General features: G+C 41.4%; 1 protein-coding gene across 19 annotated transcripts in view; it reads left to right on the top strand.

The window, feature by feature from the left end:
- TAFA5 (TAFA chemokine like family member 5) overlaps positions 1-23,314 on the top strand; it is a 592,535-nt gene that overhangs the window by 154,342 nt on the left and 414,879 nt on the right. For 2 of the 19 annotated variants that reach the window (XM_073328340.1, XM_073328356.1), the window contains exon 1: positions 13,548-15,503. The exons of the other annotated variants lie outside the window; for them this stretch is intronic. In XM_073328340.1, coding sequence (XP_073184441.1) covers positions 15,413-15,503 — 91 coding nt within the window. In that variant the 5' untranslated portion in view covers positions 13,548-15,412. Of the gene's footprint in view, positions 1-13,547; positions 15,504-23,314 lie in introns of those variants that run through there. 19 annotated transcript variants of the gene reach the window in all.

Below are 23,314 nucleotides of genomic sequence, written 5' to 3'. Positions count from 1 at the left end.
CAGGCTCAACAGTAATTTAATATTTTAAAACTTCTGGGCCTCATTTACTGCTGTATTTCTCCATTTTTATGCAGGTGTAGCACTTCTGAGACCAGTAAAATTGCACAGGCATGAACCTGGAGTGACACAGTGGTAAATCAGGTCTTTTTTTCTTTGTTAAATGTTAATTATTGTAAATTTTTGGGTCTATAGCTATTTTAAACTGTTTATTTGGGATTTTAACCAACTCTTTTTTAAAGCTTTGCACTTAACATTTTAATCAAGTGTTTCTGAAAACATTTGTATTTTTCCTCTTAGTTTTTAAGAATCCAAAGAAATTTTAAACTGCTTTTCGGTGGCGGAAGAGTGCAGGGGAGCATTGTTTGGGATCTATTTTTTGTTTGTTCCTAAGTGATTTATATAAGAGATTTCCTCATTCAGCATTAATACCATCTAGCATGCTTCACATTTTACCAGGACAGCCACTCCCACATCTGCAGCTGTGCACAGCACACCCTTGTCGCAGTAGGACAGTAGCAGTCCATCTGGGGTTTGTCCTAGGTATGCCATATTTGTGCAACAGCTCCCTTTCCCACACAGCAGAGTATGAAGAGCTGGGGGAAGGAGTCAAATGAATCTATAGGGGTTGGACAGCTGTCCCTCATCATCAACCCTTGTGGTGTGCAGGGGAGTCAGTGGTTTGAACATAGTCACGAGGTTTAAGTCACAGACCCTGCAGTTTCTTCATCACAGTTTTACCATCCTGTGGCATGCCGGGGCATATAAGGAGCATTCTCATGTGGCACCATGCTTTTCCTGCTCTCTCCACTTTACTTTCCCTAGCTATCCTTGGACCTTTCCTATGCTGTGCTGCTTTATTGTGTGTCTATCAGTAGGCACTGTTGGCACCTTAAAACTTTGCCATCTCTTACTTTTTCTCATTGCTTATTCTGCATGGCATTCCTCACGGACCTCTGTCTTCAGACACAAAGGACTCATTTTGTCTGGGATAAATGGCCAATATTTCTGTCCACTTGCTGTCATTACCAAACTGTACTATAAGTAGATGCCAGCATTCAGGCCAGGTGCTTGATGTGATGTGCAAGAAGTGATGTTGAAAAATGTGTCTGCCCCAAATGTAGGTTCCTTAATTTCTTCTGTTATTAACACAAGTTATAACTTAGTTTCAAATACCATTTTAATCAGTAATACTTTTGGTGTGATGGAATTCTCAGCACATGTTGGACTAATATAAATTAAACCATTATATTTTAATTCTGGAGAAGCCTTAAAACGATTTATCTTAACTTAAGCAGACAAGTCAGTTGAAATAGTGGAAACCACTCTTTTTTTTTTTTTGGACTGTTGAGACCTAGCATTGGATTTATTTTCTACACCTCTGATTGCTCAGTTGTTGACTATTATTATTATTGAGCACCTAAAGGATTGCTGTGTACCAGTAAAGATATGGGTTGAAATTTTTCAAAGCTAGTTAGATTTACCCACTCAACTTCCTTTAATTTCAAATGGGATTTGTGTGGCTAACTCCCCTTAGTCAGCCTTGAAAATCTCAACCATGGCCTCTTCTCTGAAGAGCTGATTGGTAATTATTGTCTACCCTGAATACAATCATAGAATCATAGAATATCAGGGTTGGAAAGGACCTCAGGAGGTCATCTAGTCCAACCCCCTGCTCAAAGCAGGACCGATCCCCAATTAAATCATCCCAGCCAGGGCTTTGTCAAGCCTGACCTTAAAAATATCTAAGGAAGGAGATTACACCACCTCCCTAGGTAACGCATTCCAGTTACGCATCATTTTTGTTGCCCTCCACTGGATGTTTTCCAATTTTTCCACATCCTTCTTGTAGTGTGGGGCCCAAAACTGGACACAGTACTCCAGATGAGGCCTCACCAATGTCGAATAGAGGGGAACGATCACGTCTCTCGATCTGCTGGCAATGCCCCTACGTATACATCCCAAAATGCCATTGGCCTTCTTGGCAACAAGGCCACACTGTTCACTCATATCCAGCTTCTCATCCACTCTAACCCGTAGGTCCTTTTCTGCAGAACTGCTGCCGAGCCATTCGGTTCCTAGTCTGTAGCGGTGCATGGGATTCTTCCGTCCTAAGTGCAGGACTCTGTACTTGTCCTTGTTGAACCTCATCAGATTTCTTTTGGCCCAATCCTCCAATTTGTCTAGGTCCCTCTGTATTCTATCCCTACCCTCCAGCATATCTACCTCTCCTCCCAGTTTAGTGTCATCTGCGAACTTGCTGAGGGTGCAATCCACACCATCCTCCAGATCATTAATGAAGATATTAAACAAAACTGGCCTGAGAACCGACCCTTGGGGCACTCCACTTGATATCGGCTGCCAACTAGACATGGAGCCATTGATCACTACCCGTTGAGCCCGACGATCCAGCCAGCTTTCTATCCACCTTATAGTCCATTCATCCAGCCCATACTTCTTTAACTTGCTGGCAAGAATACCGTGGGAGACCATGTCAAAAGCTTTGCTAAAGTCAAGGAACAACACATCCACCACTTTCCCCTCATCCACAGAGCCAGTTATCTCGTCATAGAAGGCAATTAGATTAGTCAGGCATGACTTGCCCTTGGTGAATCCATGCTGACTGTTCCTGATCACTTTCCTCTCCTCTAAGTGCTTCAGAATTGATTCCTTGATTCTCAAACTAGGTCCAGATCTTGCAACTGGAGCCACCTAGGCAGCCTCTTGCACTCTCCCAGCCCTGCTTTGGCTTCAGTAGGCTCCTCCTGGATGTGAGAGATCACCCATCACATGACACAAGTGACGGTCATAAACAAACCAAGAAAAAAGGGGAGGGAGAGGAAGGACAAAAGGTCACTGTAATATCACAAATCACTCAATAAGGGACGCATTTGGATGGTTCTATCAAATTAATATTTTTTATTTCTTCAAATGTACACAGGTATCTACAGGGAGCCATTTGATGGTTTTCGACCTAGCCCATAAATTAAAACATGTCATACAAAGAACTGCCCATAAATATCCATCAACCACTTTCTCCTCAGTCCTCAGACCACCCCTTCCTCAAAAGCCTGAGTGGAAAATGGGTTTTGTGGCATGCCCCAAAAGTTAACAAATCTGCCATCTGGTGTACAAGGCACAGGGCAATGAGTTCCAAAGTCAAGGAGCAGCTCGCTACCTATAGACTCCCTGGTTACATGGTTCATCTTTCAGGGATTATGACACCATGCTTTTGCATCTGAACCGGCTGCCTTTTAAGTATTGGCTAAAATGTAAGGTGTTTGTGTTGCTGATGTATAAAGCCCTAAAGGGGCTAGGTGGCTTACCTTAAATATTGCATCTCTTGCTATGTCGTAGTGCCACCTTAAAATCAGAGGGTAGCCTAAGCTGGAGCCCAACTTGTATAAGAGATGGGACAGTTGGTGGGTATGGTTTGTGAGAGCCCCTTAGCTGTGCAATTCATTCCCCATCCCTTCACTGTCTGAAATAGTCTGAAATATTCCTAGTTCATCAACCTTCACTGCCTTCTGTGAGGCCCATTTGTTTCCCCTAGTTGGGAGGAATGTGGAGGACTCCTGTGGGAAACTGTAAATATCTAAGTATGTCTTCAGCTGCTAGGTTATTATATATGTCTATTAGGCATGAGGCCTAGTAATACGTTTTTATAACTGTGTTTTTAAGTGGGTTGCAGAGTACTTAGTGGAAAGGGTAGAATAAGCATAAAAATATTACAAAATAATAATAAAAATAAATAGGCAACATGACAGAAATGAGGAATTAAGGATGTAAATGATTGTAAGAGAGATGGCAGGGTGGAAGGTGTTCTATGCTTACAGGATAGAAGAGGAAGGCGTATGGTAGTGTAGTTCTACTGCAACATCATAGTAAGTTTGCCTGGCATCTTGGTCATGTCCCAGTTTTCATTGCTTTGTAATTTAATGCATGGCTCAAGGGCTCATTATGGGCTATAGACCCTTTCACCTATTCTTAGCCAGCTCAAATACAGCCTGCATCAATAGTGGACAAAAATTATTACCAACTGATGGCTGTTATGTGTGAAAAAGTCAAATGAGATCCTAGTGGGCAACTGTCCACCTGACAAAAAACTACTGGCACAGTTATTTCCCTATAAACAAAGAAAAAATGAGATTTAACCCAGAATGGAAAGTCAGTTAAATACTGTAGGGACAAGAGAAGAGCAGCAAAACAGCACAAGGAGTTCATGCTATCCAAAAGATGTAAGAAGAATAAGAGATTTTACAAATGTATCAGAAAGAATTAACATTAGATACAAAATTGGCTCATTAAAAAAGGAGTAGGGGATTATATTGACTATTCTAGAATATGAACTACAGAATCCCTTTTAAGAATCTGTACTTTGCAAGAACAAATAAATACAAGTGGTCTGGAGTGTCAGGAAATAACAGAGTTTATTAATGTAGCACCCACTTAAGTAAGGGAAGTGAAGGGAGAATGGAGGAATATTTAGGAAGCCACAGAGAAAGAAAATTGTCAGAAAGACATAGAATGGTGAAACAGATGTGAACTTTTACTCTGACATGGTAGCTGCATGTATATCATGTCACAGAACAGGGATATCTGACAGAGCTTCTTTAAGGTATTTTTTAGTTCACTGAAACTACCTTGATATTCTTCTTCATCTTCTTAGAATAGGCGCAGTGTGCCTCAGGTGGCATGTGACTAGGATTCATCACCGAATTTGGTCTGCTGGTTGGATCATTAGCTTCCCTCCTTGGGCCAGGTACTGATGGGGAATGCAATGTGAATGCTGATCCATGCCCCCACACCTTGATATTCACTAGCTGGAGATCTGGCCCAATATTTAGATCACCCTATACAGTTCTGAGTATTTCAGTAGCAGAGGGATGTTTAAAAATTGTACGGGATTCTGAGAACAGAAACAAAAATTACTAAAGGGGTGGAGGAATTAATTTGTGCAGGGTAATTAGAAGAATTTTCACACACACTCTCTCTCTCCATTTTTTATACTATGATATCCAAATTGGCCAGATTACAATAAAAGGTGGGAAAGGATAATCTAATGCTCATACAGATGTATGTGAAGGGTTTACCCATGATGAAAGGATAAATAGGAGTAACAAGATGAAGCTGGGCAAAGTAATCTGTTAAACTAAATATCAGAGACATCCCAACTCAGAGATGACATGTAACTGTTGATGGGGGTGGGGGGCAAAGGGACAGTTTAACAGTTCTGATGGTATGCAGCATGGTTAAGGACAGGGCATATAAACCGTGGCAGAAATCTGAGGAGGAGTGGCCCCTCCACATGCCACCTCCATCCCAACTGGTAGGCCTGCCATCAATTACTTGGGAGACTATTCCATCCTAACCCATCCATCAACTGAGTAACGGAAAAGTAAACTAAATAAAGTTCACTCAGGAACAATCAGAGACTGGCAAAAGTTTTGTCCTAGATAACCTAAGAAAAGATCTTTTACTAGCTCTAACTGGTACGGTTCCAAGAAAGCAGCGGATTCAAAATGCGTACATGCATATGGGGTAAAGTCATCCCTGCCATAACTGCACTAAAATTTGCAGTTACACCAGGCATGAATTTGGACTATATTGAATAACCAGGAATTAAACCCCCAAATCTATTGTCCCCCAAAAGACAATCAATGCAACTGAAATTAAGGGTTTGATTACAGGTATGAGTAGGGGGATCTTAAAATGGCCCTGCAGTAATTTCAAAGAACTTAAACACCTTTTAAAATACAAAATATCACAGTTCTTCTTTGAGTGGTGATTCTGATGGGTGTTCCCTGTGTGTGCGCATGCACTCCATGTACCTGAGACCAGAAGATTCTTCAACGTGCACCACAATGTGCTGCGGACCAACTACACTTCCAGTTCCTTTCAACCACTCTGGTTGAAGATGTATCTCCTCAGTGTTCACAGCTTTGCTAGCATTGATTTTCCTGCTATAAAAATAGTTGATTTTTCCCCTTTTAAACTTAGACACTAAAACTAATTAGTTAGTTGATAGTGTTTTAGTGTTGATAGTGATAGTGTTAGTTAGAGTCCCCCCCTCACACTTTCCGCTCTTCCCTGTCCAGGCATTTAGTATGCCTAAGATCCTAGACTTCAATTTCTGAGTGGCCTGCCCCATGGTCTTTCTGATTAGCCATCTACACTACTTCTGCTTGTATTGTCTCAGGGAGTATCACTTTCCTTCTAAGTGAGAGATCTGTTGTGCCTACCCTTCTCAAATGCAGCAATCCCATGAGTTCTAACTCTAAAGACACCTCATGGAACTCTCCACAAGGCCCCAACCCATTCCTGAGCCCTCTGACCCCCTGTACACCAATGTTGAAGTCACCAATCAGGTGATTGGTATGCAGCTCTTGATTTGAAAGATTCCTGCTTGCATATAGACATTCACACAGTGCACAGGAAATTCCTGAGCTTCATGGTGGACCTAAAACATTACCAGCATGGAGTTCTCCCTTTCGATCTCTCAATGGCCACAAGTGTTTTCACAAAGGTGCTCTCCATAGTAGCGAGGTAGTTCTGTTGCCATGGCAGCCCAATGTTTCCTTACCTTGACGACTGTCTGCTGACATGGAGGTCATCTTGGGAAGTTCAGGAGAGAATTCTCACCCTCCTCAGCCTCCTGTAGTCTTTAGGATTCCAGGTAAACCCAGAAAAATCCACTTTAATCCTCCCCTCTCCCCAAATTATAGATTTTATTAGAGCAACTCTGGATTCTCCTTCAGCCAGAGCTTTCTTACCTCAGGGCAGACTCCTCACAGACCTCAACATCCAACTTTTCCTGAGCACTCAGACAACAGCTTGGTCATGCCTGGACATCTTTAGAGTCTTCAGGAATTGGTTAAAGACAGTCTACACCCAAAATTGAAATTCTTTAGGCAAAAGCGTCTCAATTCCCTAGACCATCCTAACAGCTCTCACCTGGTGGGAAAACCTGTGTGTATAGGAGTTCCCTTTGTTTCTCCTCATCTACAGTAATTACAGATACATCTATTGGGATATGGGAAAGGGACACCTGGACAACCACGTGGTTCAGGGCTCTTGGACCCATCAAGAATCCAGACTACGTATCAACCTCCTTCAAATTTGAGGAGAATACAAAGCTTGCAAAAAGCTTTTTCCTTTTGTACACAATCTACATGTTCTGGTCATGCTGGACAACATGACAACGTAAGTAAGTAAAGGGGTCCACCCTTCATAGCATAGAAGTGGTCAAACTCTTGAATTGATGCATCTGATTAGGCTTTAAGCAGTGCACCTTCCAGGGATAACAAACATCTCATCGGACAATCTCAGCAGACACTTCCACAGAGACCACGACTGGGAACTCCACAACTCAGTGGTACTGAGTATCTTTTGACAGTGGGACTTCTTAGTATCACAAATAAACAAGTATCTAGCCTTCTGCTCACGTGCAGCTTAAGAGGACACATTCTTGGTGCAGTGGCTGGAACCACTAATGTTTGCATTCCCATTCATCCCCTTCTTACTTGGGTCCTCAATAAGATGAAGAAAGACAAAATGACATTAATTCTAGGGGTGACTTGGTGGCCAAGTTCGCTTTTGTTCACCTCCATCCTCCAGTTGACTGCTCCCTGCCCCCTACAGCATACATTTACAACTGCTGTGAAATCTTCTGACCCAGGATAAGAGAATGACCATCCATCCAACCCAGTGCTCTTTCATCTCAGGTTGGTGTTTGGATGGATGACTAATGTAGAGAAGTCATGCTCAGGAGACCCAGTCCATCCACAATAACAACAGGAAATTGTTTGTAAATAAATATTAAATGGCCAAATGGAAATGGTTCTCTATCTGGTGCAAGCACCATCATGTACCTCCAGGGGAGGAAGACTTCCCTGTCATCCTGGAGCATCTGTTAACATTAACGACATCTGGTTTATCTATCGGCTCACTGCATGTATATTTGGCAGTGATTAATGCCTTTCTTCCTCCAATAGAAAATTGCTCATTCACCCATCCTATGACTATGAGGTTTTTGAAATATCTTCTCAGAAACTTTCTTCCAGTATCAACTGCATCACTGAATTGTGACCTTAGTCTGGTACTGTCAAAGCTTATGAATCCACCATTTGAGCTGTTAGCTTCATGCTGTCTTCTACATCTTTCCATAAAGGTAGATTTCCTGACAGCAATTATCTCTACTAGACAGCCTTGGTCACTTATGGCATCCCCTCCATACTGTATGTTCCACAAATATAAGATGACTTTGAATTTACACCCCACATTCATCTTAGGATATTTCTGATTTTGATTTGAATCAACCCCTTCATCTTCCCATTTTCCATCTTAAACTTCACACTACTAGAGAAGACAAGAAGCTCTATTCTCTGGATACCTGTAGAACACTGACGTTTTACCTGCAGAAGACAAAGTCCTCCTTTAGGAAAACCCCAAGCATTTCCATCTCTGAGCAGAAGAAAGGGGAGGCAATCGCCTCACAAAAAATTGTTGTCAGGGATTTTGAGTTGCATTCTGCTTTGATGTGAACAAAGAGGAAGTTCCCCTCTTCTTGGAGTTAGGGCCCATTCTACCAGAGCTCAAGCTACCTCTTTCACTTCTCTTAAGGGTGTACCACCTAGACATCTGTAAAGAATCTATATGGAAGTCCTTTCATACATGTATTAACGAGACATTACACCGGGGTATAGCTGGTAAATGGGAGAGGTTCAAAGAAGAGCCATGAGAATGATTAAAGGATTAGAAAACATGCCTTAGTGTTTGAGCTCATTAAGTGTATCTAATTAACAAAGAGACGGTTACGGGCTGACATGATCACAGTCTATAAGTACCTACAGGGGGAATAAATATTTACTCTTCAGTCTAGCAGACAAAACTATGACAAGATCCAATGGCTGGAAGTCGAAGACAAATAGAGACTGGAAATAAAGTACACATTTTAAACAGTAATTAACCACTGGAACAAGTTACCAAGGGTTGTGGTAGATTCTCCATCACTGGCGATTTCAAAATTAAGACTGGATATTTTTCTAAAAGACATTAGACATTTTTCTAAAAGACATACTGTAGTTCAAATAGAAATAGTTCAGGGAAATCCTATGACCTGTGTTTTTGGAGGAGGTCAGACTAGAAAATCACAATGGTCCCTTCTAGCCTTATAGTTAAGGCAGCGTGTCTGTCATGGAGGTCACAGAATCCGTGATTTTCCGTGACTTCTGCAGTGGCAGTACGGCTGGCTCCGGGGCTGCCCAAGCAGCTCAGGCAGCCCCTGGGCCAGTTGTACTGGCCGCTGCCAGGGCAATCTCGGGCCACCACCGCCCCCCACACCAGCAGTAGGAGGAGTTTGGGTGGGGGGTTCAGGGCGTGGGGTTGGGGCGTGGGAGGGGTGAGGCCTCTGGGAAGCGCTTATCTTAGGTGAGTTCCCCGGAAGTGGCAACATGTTTCTCCCTCCCTCAGCTCCTAGCTCCACGTGCTGCCTCTGCAAACAAGCACTTCCCCCACAGCTCCCATTGTCAGCTGTTCCCAGGCAATGGGAGCTGCAGAGCTGGCAGCGCACAGAGCTAGGAGTTTAGGCAGGGACATGTCACCACTTCCGAGAAGCTGGGTAGGGAGCCTGCCAGCCCTGCCAATCCCCCCTCCCCCACAGCATTCACTGTGCCCCCAGGTCACCCCTCTCCCCAGCACTTGCGGCATTCCCATGAGCACCCGCAGCACTCCCAAGATTTATTCAGGGGTATAGTACAAGCCATGGACAGGTCATGGGCTGTGAATTTTTGGTTACTGCCCATGACCTGTCCATGACTTTTACTTAAAATACCTGTCATAAATATAAAGGGAAGGGTAAACCCCTTTAAAATCCCTCCTGGCCAGAGGAAAAATCCTCTCACCTGTAAAGGGTTAAGAAGCTAAAGGTAACCTCGCTGGCACCTGACCAAAATGACCAATGAGGAGACAAGATACTTTCAAAAGCTGGGAGGAGGGAGAGAAACAAAGGGTCTGTCTATAGTCTGTCTTTGTCGGGGATAGACCAGGAATGGAGTCTTAGAACTTTTAGTAAGTAATCTAGCTAGGTATGTGTTAGATTATGATTTCTTTAAATGGCTGAGAAAAGAACTGTGCTGAATAGAATGACTATTCCTGTTTGTGTGTCTTTTTTGTAACTTAAGGTTTTGCCTAGAGGGGTTCTCTGTGTTTTGAATCTAATTACCATGTAAGGTATCTACCATCCTGATTATACAGAGGGGATTTCTTTACTTCTATTAAAAGTCTTCTTGTAAGAAAACTGAATGCTTTTTCATTGTTCTCAGATCCAAGGGTTTGGGTCTGTGGTCACCTATGCAAATTGATGAGGATTTTTACCAAACCTTTCCCAGAAAGTGGGGTGCAAGGGTTAGGAGGATTTTGGGGGGAAAGACGTGTCCAAACTACGTTTCCCAGTAAACCCAGTTAGAGTTTGGTGGTGGCAGTGGAGATCCAGGGACAAAGGATAAAATTAATTTGTACCTTGGGGAAGTTTTAACCTAAGCTGGTGAAAGTAAGCTTAGGAGGTTTTCATGCAGGTCCCCACATCTGTACCCTAGAGTTCAGAGTGGGGGAGGAACCTTGACAATACCTGTCTCTAAAACGTAGCCTTACTCATAGTCAATGAACCTAGAGAATTAAACAGAAAAATATATATTTGCTTCTGAGTGTCTTACAGTGGTTTTATAATACTATAGTGAGACGATCACTACTAAATTGTATGGGATGTTTTAGTAAGAGAAAAACAATGAGTTGATCTAGATACAATTTTTACAAGGCCTTTGTGTTCCTTCAAAAAGGGAAAAGAAAAATTGGAAATTTTATATGGTTCTCCTATTATCTTCCACGCAGCTGGATAAGCACACACATCAAATACTCAGTGGGATTGCTCCCGGGGGAAACATTTCTACCCCCACCAGCTGTGTGGTTAGAGAGTACTTTCTGCATGGGGATCTCTCACTTCTATAAAAGTGCAGTTGAGATGTTTCTACAACACTATCTCCTTCGCTCATTTTTATAGGGGAGGGGATTGGGATTCATCATCTCCCCATCAACTCTGTAGAGTTTAATTGGAAAAGAAAATACAGGCTGAGGTTAGGGTCCCTGGTAGTAGCCGCAGCTTGGGCATATCCCCAGAACACATTGCTCCCTTGCATCTGTGCTACTGGGGAATACCTGGGGCAGCGCTACAAGAGAGGCTTTGGACATCTGCACAGATAGCTCTGCATGTCCCTCAGGATCTGTGAGGCTTGGAAGTAGGTCTCATGGCCTATTCCATTGGGGTGACATACCAAATCTTGCCCCCCACTTTCTCCCTGCCCTTGATAGACCGCAATAGGGAAATTTCTAAAAGGGGGATTTATTCATATTCCGCTACACTGGGCATTTGCAATATTGTTATTTGAGTTATCTATACTATTATCTTTAAAATTGTATAAATCTCTATGCAGCTGACAAGTTGAAAGGTCAGGGCTATTTTTGAGTAGGACTCACTCTGCTTGAAAGGTCTAAGATATTCAGAAAATATATAAACTTGCTGAACCATATTTAGTACAGCATGCCAGATACCACTTTCCTCCAAATGGGATTTCCTACGGAAACCCTTGTTGCTATGAAACTGAATAGCTTTCTACAATGTGAGCCCTGTACCAAATTTTGCTCACAGTGTTGTACACTGAGTTTGAATTCTAATCTCTTAATAATGTAAGGATATACTCCAAAGTTCACTGAAGTACATAGAAGTCTCTTTACAATCTTCAGTGGACTTTGGATTAACCCCTGAATGAGGATTAGCCCCTAAATAGTCACACCCGTTTAAACCAGTGTAAATGCAAGATTAATTAGGCCCATTGATTTCAGTGGGTTTACACAAGTGCAACTAGGAGGATATTTTGACCCTCTTGGAGTATGTCCTTGAATAAACTTGCCAATAAGGAAATAAATGTATTGCACAAGATTTTTCAAAACTTTTCTCTCCAAGCCCATTATTTTCAAATATGTGGACCATATTGCTCATTTTTGACCTCATACATTCCAAGCTTGATGCATTTTAAAAAACCATTTCTGACCTATTTTTAATCTGATAACTAAAAATCACAAGTTATTTCAATTTTTTTCAACTGTTACAACTCAAATTCATGGATTTTCTTCATACATTAAAAAAAAAAAAACCCACAAACTGTGGACTGAAAGCAGATTTGATATATTTCAGATCTGTAGGTACAGTTCTGAATGAAAGGTTTTACAAATGGAACATCTCAAACTTAACTATAATGTTGCTACTGTGAAACTACAAGATTTAAATATCTTAAATGAAGGCAGCAAATGGGTTTATAGGGATATAGCAGTTGTATTTAGTGAAAACAATGAAAAGATAGACATTTTTAATGTTTCTCTACTCTTTGTCACTGAAGAACCAAAAAGCGTAGAGAACAGACTATATCCCAAGCAGGGTCAACAAGAGACAGCTGCCCACCAACATTTAATTTAACTCTAATTTAAGATGGAGTAAATCTTTCTTTCCAGTGGTGTGTAAATATATGGAAGCACCTACTACAAGCTACATTTTAAGCATTTAACAAAAAGATATCAAAACACCACTGATTAATTTTGAGGATTATTTTCTTAGTTTAATTCTACTTTAAGAATCATTGGATGAGCTTTATTCTCAATCCTCACTAAATCCCTGTGAAAATATTAATCAGTGACATATTAGTATAAAACAGTACAAAAGTAGAGACAAATAGTCTAACTAAAATAACTGTTGCTTATTGAATTGACATGACATTCTAGTGGTAATTAAAGAGTCAGTTTCATCCATGGAGTTATACCAGAGATGAGGACTCACGTTGCTTATATGTTTGCAGGGTTTAGGTTGTTTTATACAATGCGGATTCCTATTAGTGCTGCCTTTAGCTGGTGCTTTCACAGTACATTATAGGTGTCAAATAATGAGATTGAATCACAGGCTCTCTAACGGGCAAAGGGTGACTAGTGAAAGGGCAATGCGGCCTCTTTTCCCCGGCTGCCCAGCACAAACAGGGTCGGTCTAGAATTAGTACTTGAAATAATCGGTCCATCCTTCCTCCCGCCCCCAGAAAAAAGAGTTGAGGACGGGCTTGCCCTCTGCTTCAAAAAAGTAGTGGGTTGGAGGGTTATCTCCACCGGCAAGGAAGCGATGTGGGGAGGAGGAAAAGGGAAAGGACAAGTGTGATCATAATAGATCCAACCCTTCTCCTCCATGTTTACTCCTCTGATCCCCTCCCTCGTTTCTGCTCCCTCCTCCCATTCTTGCTTAGCCGTTCCGCTTCTGCACCCACTATCCCCCCTGGCACCCCGGTGTTTGCTCCTCTCGTCTTTTCCTCTCCCACATTTTCGCTTCTCTCCCCCTGCTTTGGCCCCTTTGCTCCCAGGTTTGCTCCTTGCCCGCCCGGTCCTCTCGACACCTCCCTACCCCTTCCTGCTTGACCTTGCCCCTCTTCTGCCCAGCAGGGAGCAGATCCGGACGGCAAGCGGCGGCTGAGCGCTGCGCAGGCTCAGCTCTCGGGCATGCTCACTACCACCCGGGGAGCAAAATCGGGGAAAGTTGCGAGGGGAAGCCGGCAGTGTTTAAATGCGACGGAGCGGGGCTGGGACTGAGCGTGTTGAGGCGTTACCCGCCGCCGATCTCCCCTGGCCGAAGTACCACTGGGGAGCTTGCATGCAGGCAGGCGGCCGGTTCACAGCCCCAGCACAGGCTGGCAGCTTGCAGGTCTACCGGCACCCAGCCTGCAGCAACCCAAATACACCCAGAAAGGGGGATCTTCAGCGAGCGGCCGTCCGGCCACCCAGATACAGCCTGGGAGGTTGCACCATCCAGGCACCCAGCTCTCCGCTCCCCGCGCACCCGGAGAGACCCCGAGATCCGCTGCGTGCGCCCAGCCAGACTGAGCCGACAAGCCCCGATAGTCCCTGGGAGCTTGTCTCCACGAAGACGCCTAGCCTAGAGGTCTAACGCGACCCCGAAAGGAAGCTCTCTTGCGAGCGAGCGAGCCCCAGGTTGTGCCTACAGCCCAACTCCAGCCGAGACTGAGTGGAAGATCTACAGCGTTCAGCCAATCCAGACACCCAGCCCACAGCTCCAACCTTTCTGAGCGCCGATCGGGCAGAGCCTCACAAATCAGCTCCTCTCTGCCGCCAGCCAGCCAGCAGCTACCCAACCCTCCTCCTCCCTTTTTTCCTCCAGAAAGCCTCCCAAAACCGACGGCCCGGGAGCTGCTCCTCGCCAGCGACTCGCAGCGATCATTCAGCACCCGCTCGTTTCCTCTCGGCGGCGGCAGCACCCCAAGCTTGGGAATTGTGTTGCTGGAGTGTGTGTGTGTGTGCGCGAGAGAGAGAGAGAGATTGCTACGGAGGCATCAACCTGTAGGCTGAGATTTCTTTTGCGGCAGCTACCTGTTTGGAAAGCGCTTTGCGGGTGCAGCAGGAAAAGCGCACAAAGACTTATGCAACCCCTCCTCAATCTGGAGACGGGCAAGTGAACTAGCTCTCCGGCCCCGGCTCAGTGCAGCCTTTCCGGGAGAGGGCACCCCATCCCGGCTGCTGTCTGGATCCGGACGAAGAGGGAATAAGGCAGCGGGAGCTGAGAGCCCAAGTGAAGGCAAGCGGCTTTGCAAGGCAACGCACGCCAGGAGCTGCACTGTGGCCCGCTGGTACCTACACTTCCCCAAGATATCAGGATACATTGAGTTGCTCTGAATGGGAGAAGCTCTCCAAGCTTGGTGGGTGGCTCAGATTGTGATAATCGGTTTAGAGGAGTTGCAATAAAGAGAGATTTCCCCTCCCATTCCCACGCTCCCCCTTCTCCACAGATTGTGGCGGCGGACACCGTACAGGTAACCCAGCAAGCCGGGCGATGGTGCACTGGCTTCCCCGGAGCCCCAGAAAGATAAGCCTGGCTCTCGCATTCCTAGCACTGCTGAGCCCGAGCAGTCACTGAACCACCACCAGCAGCAGCAGCAGCAGCAGCAGCAAAAACAACCCCCACCGGAGCAGTGTAGGAGCTATTGCGCAATTCTGCCCAGATTTGCTTCCTTCCCTCCCTCCTCCCCAACCGTCAATGCTGCTCAACTCACGAGGAAACAGAAAGCTGATTCATGGATCCCAGACCCAGCTTCCTCTGTGCTGCTGTCCATAAGAAGATCATGGTGCTGCTGCTGCTTGAGACTTTGTTGTAAATCCCCTCACCCCTCCTCCCCAAACCCTGAGCTCTCGCTCTCTCTCGGAAGTGTGGTTACTGCTCGGGGAGCAGCCGAGCCTGGCGCAAAAGGGGAAACGTTGATGCATCGCTGTGGAAATTAATTGTGTGACTTTCTGGGTATTTACTGAGTTTCAAACCGAGATGCAGCTCTTGAAAGCTTTATGGGCATTAGCAGGAGCAGCTATCTGCTGTTTTCTTATATTTGTCATCCACTCACAGTTCCTTAAAGAAGGTAATTATATCTGCATGTCTACATACCCTGTTCTTTCAACGCGAAGGTCTCTTAGTAGGTGCCTTAATTTTTTGTATTGTTTCCAGTATGTTCTGTCTACTGTATTCTCTCTCTCTCCCCCCACACACGCTTTAAAACCGTTCACCTTTATTTAGAAGGTAGCTAGATGTAGGTTGGGTTCCTGATTTTTATGTATATACACATAATGTGTGCAGTCTCTGAGCGTTAACGTCTCATTACTTTAATGAGATATTTTAGTGCATGGACAAGGTTTTCTGCTATTAGGAAGACCGAGGATCACTAGTCATCGTTTGAGTATTAATAAACCAAAAAAACCCCACAAGTAAATGTCTCATTTGTATATCAAATCAATAGGTGGCTTATTTTTTTTTCTTTTTAAATTCAATATATTTTCAATAGATGGCACTAAAGTTCTATGGAAAGGGCAGGGCAGAGCAAATTCTGGGCATTCGGCTCCTTCCTTTTCCTCCTCGCTGCCCTAAAACTGGCAGAGGCCTTTTGCATGGTTTCAGGGTTCCTATTTTTTACATCGCTGTGTTCAGAAAATCACCATCACAAATCAGCGGAGAAAATGTTTTGTTTCCTTAAGGAAACAAAAAAAAAATGTAAGATGCATTCTGGTTAAGTGGATACAGGATGTTTCTAGGCGAAGGAAACCTTAGGTTCAGTTTCTCCCCCCCCCCCCCCCCCCGCGTTCTCCTCCTCGAGGAAACTAACCCATTTTCTCTGCGGAAATAATGATTGAGTTGGTTATTCGTGATACAAACGCAGTGTGAAGATGGGAGCTTAACGAGTTAGGGGTGCATACGATAGTTTTTTTGGGAGGGGGGGCAAGGAGAATGAGATCTGCTGCTGCTTTGTAAACCACGCAGCGTTGTCAAAACGCTTGCAATTTACTCGGTTGTGTTTTGGGATCCGAGCTGGGTATTTTTTAGTGCATGTTACTAAATATCTCAGCACTTGACTGAACAATGAACACCAGCGTAGGTTATGGTGTTTGCTGCACCAAATGTGAAACAAGTTTTGTGTGATTGGGACAAAGTTTCACTCAAGATTGGTCAGAGTGACAGTGTTCCAGCTGCTAGAAGATCTCTACTGGTGTGTAATTTACATGAGTCGGTCCAGGCAGTACTGTACATTTGGTAAAGAATTTGTAAACCAAGAAAGCATCAGGGTTGATTTGGTTAGTTAGCTAGCTACACTAAGAAGTTAGCCAAAGATTTCTCTTTTAAGAGGTCTGCAGATGCTTTACTTGTGTTGTGTGTATAATGTCTCCCAGATATTCATTAATTTAATAATCATACAAATTAGCATAATAGCAAGGTTCATATATTTTCTGCCTAATTAGGTGACTCTTTTAAAGACGTATTGTGGAAAAAAGAATATATTACCATTCATTTCAAGCTAATTTTGTTAGTATTTGCCTTCATGTTTTGCAATTTTATGCTATCTTTCACTACATTTTGACACCTTCGTTACTGTAAATAATCCAGTAAGAAGGAGGACTTTATAACAGTTTAAAAGAAAGTATTCTTTAGCATTGTTGGCCAAAAAGATTAACAACCAACTGCATTTTCTTTTTCTTTTTTTAATTAAAGGATCAGTGACCACCCAGTCAAGCGTTTTAGCACATTTTGCATTATTTTTTCCAACAATATTTATGATCATTCTGTTGTGAAATGACTATATGAAACCGATGTGCTTCCGAGCCTGTAGGATAATTTATTAACTGTGCCTGTCTGTGTATTTCTGTGGACAAAAGTATTTTCATCCCATTTTTTAAATAGACACACACAAAGAGCTGTATAAAGAGTGTAATTCTTGATTGTTTGTATCATATTAGCTCTCGGCCTGAATGCATTTTTTTTGGTTAATCTTATTAGCATTTTGACTTTTTTTATAACATTCACATTCAGCACTCCATGTGTTCTGCACTGCAGTTTGAGTGATAACATTGTACAGTTTAATAGGGTTGGGTAAAACTCCATATAGTTTCTCCGTGCCTTGCACAGCTTCCCCACCCCCCACCCCCCAATCACTAATCGACTGATCTGTTTTTATGTGTAGCTGTATTGAGATGAATTTATTTATTTTGGGAAGAAGAAACGTTAGGTAGCGTTCTGGGTTTCTATTAAAAAAAAACACCTACATGTTTTGTTCATTGTGCCTAAAGGAATTAAAATTCCCTTTTCTTTTTTTAATTGGAAAATTAACTTCTTTTCTCCCACCCATTTAAAAAAAAAGACATGTATTAGCATGGAAAAAGTGAGGAAAACAAACAACTCCCCCTTCAGAACATTCATCTTCTTCCTACCATAACAGTATATTTGTTTACTGAACATACATAAATAGCATACATGTGACAGATTACTTCTGCCTGTCTTCAGAATATCTGAGACTTGGTTTTGATAGGGCAGTGTTTGTTTTTTTTTGTTTTGTTTTTTAAGTCTGTGAGATGTTACAGAATAGAATATCTGAATTCAAATAATAATATTGAAACACTGATTTATTGGCAACAGGTGAATTTAAGTTTATTGCACGTTGGAGCTCTGTGGACAGCTCAGGTCCATTGTTTGTGGTTCAGGTGTGTAGCCAAAATCCTCAATTAAATGCTAAGGTACCTTCATTTGATGATTTCTTATGGGCTGTCAAATTGAGCTCTCCTCAGAACAGCAATCAAGTGGGTTGCCAGTTTGTCTAGCCTGATCAAGCTGCTTGATAGCATATCTCTGAAACAGTCTGACAGTACAAATGACACATACTCCACTTCTCTATATTGTGTGTAAGAAGATACTTGAATTACAAAAAAGTTATGTAAAATTAAGTAAAGGTCTAATTTTTATTTTCTTATATGGTACATGTATGTTGTGTACAAGTTATATTTAGTTTTTATTGTCATTTCTAGAGACCATTGGTGACGGAACTGATCATAAAATTTATGTACAACAGTCCCTTGAAAATGCTGCATAGGATCATAGAAATAGAGGGCTGGAAAGGACATCAAGAGGTCCTCAGGTCTCACCTCCAGTGCTGAGGCGGGACCAAGTAAACCTAGATTGTCCCTGATGGGTGTTCGTCCAAAATGTTCTTAAAAACCTTCAATAATGGGAATTCCACAACATCCCTTGGAAGCCTATTCCAGAACTTAAGTACCATTATAGTTAGACATTTTTTCCTAATATCTAACCTAAATCTCCTTTGCTGCAGATGAAGACCGCTTCTTATTGTCTTACTGTCAGTTGACATAGAGAACAATTGATCACCATTCCTTTTATAATAGCCCATCACATATTTGAAAACTGTTATCAGGTTGTCCCTCAGTCTTTTCTTCTCAAGATGAAACATGCCCAGTTTTTACAATCATCACATCTTTTTCTGTATTTATCTTCCTGCTACTCACTTTGGATTAGTGATTTTACTGATTCATGGTAACCATATATTACATATTAGTATCAAATATTTTTATAATTTCAATTTGAAAACATAACATATAGACTTGAGAACTTCGATTAAAATAAACGGATAGTATCCAGCTAAGACTATTTTTAAAAGCAAATAAACATTCAGTCATATTGATAGATAGTTGAAATGTAGCACCCTCCTATGTATTTTAGAGTTTGTAAACTAAATTTTCTGTTGTAGTGCTTTGCTGAACTCATGCCACTTAAAATATCTCATTTCAGTTTAAAATAAATGTTTTAATCCTTAAATTATTTTTACACAATTAAGGCAACTTAATACATTGTTGTACACTCAACCTGATGTAAAAAAAACAATGAACATTTTGTTCTGAGATGAGTGGGAAAGAGCTCTTTAAATGGCCATTTTCATGAATATGTTTTTTTCAGGAAGTGAAGAATGGGTAACACAGGGTGCCATTTTTCCACACTTAGGCTTTTGTGTGGAAATACAGGTCATCCTGTGGCTAATCCGTTCCCCTGTGTCCAATATGTCTTTCAGTGTTTCAAAAAGATGAATAGAGCTGTGAACCAAGAAAAGGGTATTGTGATATGTAATTGCAGTCCCATGCCTGTCTGAGCTTCGTACAAATCAGTTTAACATATTCCAGTCAGTTTGAAGAGGAGTTAAAATTTAAAACATTGTACAGTCAGTATAGGGGACTAAAAGTAGGAAATGGTATTGACTACCTGTGTCTAAATTTTAAATGGTTAATCTTCTGTTTATAATCACTTAAGATTTTTTTTTAATGAGAAGCAAAGCTGCATAATGTCATAAGTTGAGGAATATTGTATGAATGAATTGGGGAGAATCTGCCCCCTCCAAAAACAAATAACCCTTTTATTTAGTAATGAATTTTAACTATTCACAATTATGATGGTAATTGAGAAAATGTATTCTCTACCTTTTCTCAATGTGCCTTGGTATAATTTATAAAAAGTAGCCTAATTAGTGGGTAACTACAGTGATATGCACAAAGCAGCATGTGTTTGCACAGTAATTTCTTTATTTTGATGTTTTTGCTTAACCTAAGAATATCAGATCTAATTAAGTCCTAGATTTATAAAATATTGTTTCCTTTTGGAAAATGTTTCCTATATTAAGGATTGAGAATGGTTTGACAGATTATAATGGCATGACACTGTTTTGGGCGCTTAAACTGCGCAGAAGCAACATTCATATAGTGTCACTTACTTAAACCACAAAAAGCAAAGGAATTCAGAGTCTGAAACTCCAATTCTTAACCTGTTGTGCTCAGATACTATAGGAATCTGTATAGAATGAAGTGATTTTGCATATATGCTGCAGCACCTAAACAGAACAAGGAAAGTTAAGGAAGACATTTTAGTGACCAGTTATTGTTTTTGTGGATATAATACAGAATTGTAGTGTCAGTTGGACATAATTGTTTCATTATGTTTCATAATTGTTTCATTATATACTGTAAATGTACCCCATTTGTACATATAGAAAATCTTCTTTTCAGCATTTCTTCTGTGATTATTACCACTTTCTTTTTCCTTATGGAGTGGTAACCATTATTGGTTAAATTGGTGTAGACATTTTTCTGTCAAATACAAACTGAATTTTAATAATAAATGCCGTTGTGTTTAAGGGACTGTTAGCATTTACATTATGTTGCAATTGTCTGTGTTTATAACTGCCATAATAACTTGCTTTGGGCAGAAGTTTGACATATATGTCCTAATTTGATTCCTTTTTACAAACGGTGTTTAACATTTGAAGTTATAGAGCTATGCAAAAATGCTTTATTTATTTTATTTTGTGTTCTTATAACTTAATTTTTTTTGCAAACTTCTCAAAAATTAATACAATGCCTTGTTTTGAGAGATTTAAAAATATACATTTTAACAGTTAAAAATATCTACACACTTTAGATTTTTCATAGCCTTTTTTCTTTTAATTGCAGCTCATATAAACCCATAGTCTTATACAGTAGGTGAGACTGGTAAATATTATAAAAAATATTGTAATAGTTTTAGGGAATCGTTTTAGGGAAAAGATCTATGTATCAGTTTCCAAAGAGCTTTGGCTATATTAACCCCAAAAGTTTGTTGGAACGAGTTGAAATGTGTATTATATGACAGATTGTAATTTCAGGTGCTATTATAATGGGATAAGTAACACACATTTAAGATTGTATGTATACATCATATAGCTGGTACAATGACAAGCAATTATATAAATTAAAAATTACCCAATAGACTATATATACTGTGAACAAGCCATTGTGGTCCATTGTGTCAACTTATCTTGCCCTTTTCTTTAGTCTTCGAAAATTAACATATACATGTTTGTAAACAACTGAAGAAAGGGGATATGAAAGAAATTTGGATTTGCTGTGGAAACTTCCTTCAGCTTCCCGTTTTTGTGCTTGAGAGGTCCCTGGGTCTCCAAACAGTAAGGTATCTTCTATACCAGATGTGTTGCCCATGTTACATATGTATAATGAACCCGAGTTAAGGACATGTCTTAACTATACATTTTCTTGCTTTTCTGGGTTTTGTCACATTTAACGTACTGAATTATAATTGCTTGTGGTATAATTGCTCTTGTCATGCTTGTGTGTATACAAATACTGCATTGCATGCGGAGAAGCACAGATGAACCTGAATGTCACCAGATTACAGTAGGACATGTAAAGTAAGAGAGAAGTATTAAGCTTCTTAGGCAGGCAACAGACTTCATCCTTCAAACAAATTGAGCTTGAATGAGTGTTAGAGTAGGAAAGAAATTTTGAAAAGTAATCAAAATAGCTTTTTCCCTTAAGATTTACTATGGTTACATGTATGACAAATTAGCTAAATAAAACTAACAGAAACCCAATCACTTGAATGTTTGATAGTTAGCCCAGAATGACTGAAAATAGAAGAGCCTGCTTAGAAACATGATAAAATTTTCAGTATAGTGTCCAAGTTTCTAAATAACAAAAACAAGGAAGAGAAGGAAAATGTACAGCTGTTAAAAGATGCTACCCAGATAAGGCACTATATAATGTCCTTTGATTTCCTTTCACCATGGATTTTACACTTGATGTAGGTGTGCCAAAATATACCAATAGGGGGAGTCTGTCTTTTCTTTACCCCCAAAATAATTATCTGTTGAAACAGTAATGAAACACAGTCTTGTAATATTGTTAATAGAATATTTAAAATGAAAAGGTATTTGTGTCTAGACACAGAAGAAGCACTATAGATCACGGATCGCCAACCCTTTAGATCAGGGAAATCTGCTGGTGGGCCAGGAAAGTTTGTTTACCTGCAGCATCCGCAGGTTCGGCTGATTGCAGCTCCCACTGGCTGCGGTTCACCATTCCAGGCCAATGGGGGCTGCTGGAAGCGACGGCCAGCACATCCCTTGGCCCACGCTGCTTCCCACAGCCCCCATTGGCCCTGCTATAGATGGAGCAAAGGGCTACTTCTTTCCTGATGGAGCTAGATCACAAGGGGTTGGTAACAGATTTCTACTATCCCCTACACCTACTGTCTGATTTCCTCCTAATAATATTATGTTGCACAAATCTAGGAAGAAGAATATTATTTGATTCTTGGGGTACACATTTGATCATGACTTTGATTATTAAAAGGATGAAGTTGGAAGACAATTACGGTTTATGCTTATTGATACCTTTAATGTAATATAAAAGGGGACATCAAGAAAATGCCATCCATACACTTTAGACCTACAGCAGCTAAGAAAATATTTGCAGAAATGCTTGGTGGTTTCAGAGCTAAACACTAAAACCTTTGGGATTCAGTCTGCTTTTTTGATGGCTCATATGCTTAATATTAAAATTTCATACCTCCGTGAACAAAAGGGCGGCACAATGTGGGGGTGGTTGTTATTATTAATAATGTAGTACCTATACACCCAGTTAGAGTTAGGACCCCATTGTGCTAGGCACTGTACAAATGCAGAATAAAAAGTCTTCACTTCCTTGAAGAGCTTAATTTAATGAGATAGTTAAAATACATGAAAATGCTGCAAAATGCAAGTCTTGTTAGCTATATTTACAAAAGAAGAGTGCATCTTAATGTCCCTTCTCTCCTTCCCACCCTATTGTCCAGTAAGCCCAGCCCATGTGTTCCACTATGGTTGACTAAATGTGCTACTATCCTTATGCCACCCTGCTCTTTCCAATCTAAAGGGTGGAGAAAATTACAGACAAACAAGTCCGAGTACACTGGTGTAACTGAAACTTGTTAGGACAGTGCCCTTTATTTACTGTAGAACTGAGGTGGTGGGTCTTGTTGTGGGGCGTTGCTTGCAACTCCATGTTTTTGGTTAATGAAGTGCAATGTGGTGCGTGT

This window comes from Lepidochelys kempii, chromosome 1 (genome assembly GCF_965140265.1).
Source record: "Lepidochelys kempii isolate rLepKem1 chromosome 1, rLepKem1.hap2, whole genome shotgun sequence".
Classification (NCBI taxonomy): Eukaryota; Metazoa; Chordata; order Testudines; family Cheloniidae; genus Lepidochelys; species Lepidochelys kempii.
The sequence above is the reverse complement of the archived record's forward strand: the minus strand, read 5'-3'. Positions and strand labels throughout refer to the sequence as shown.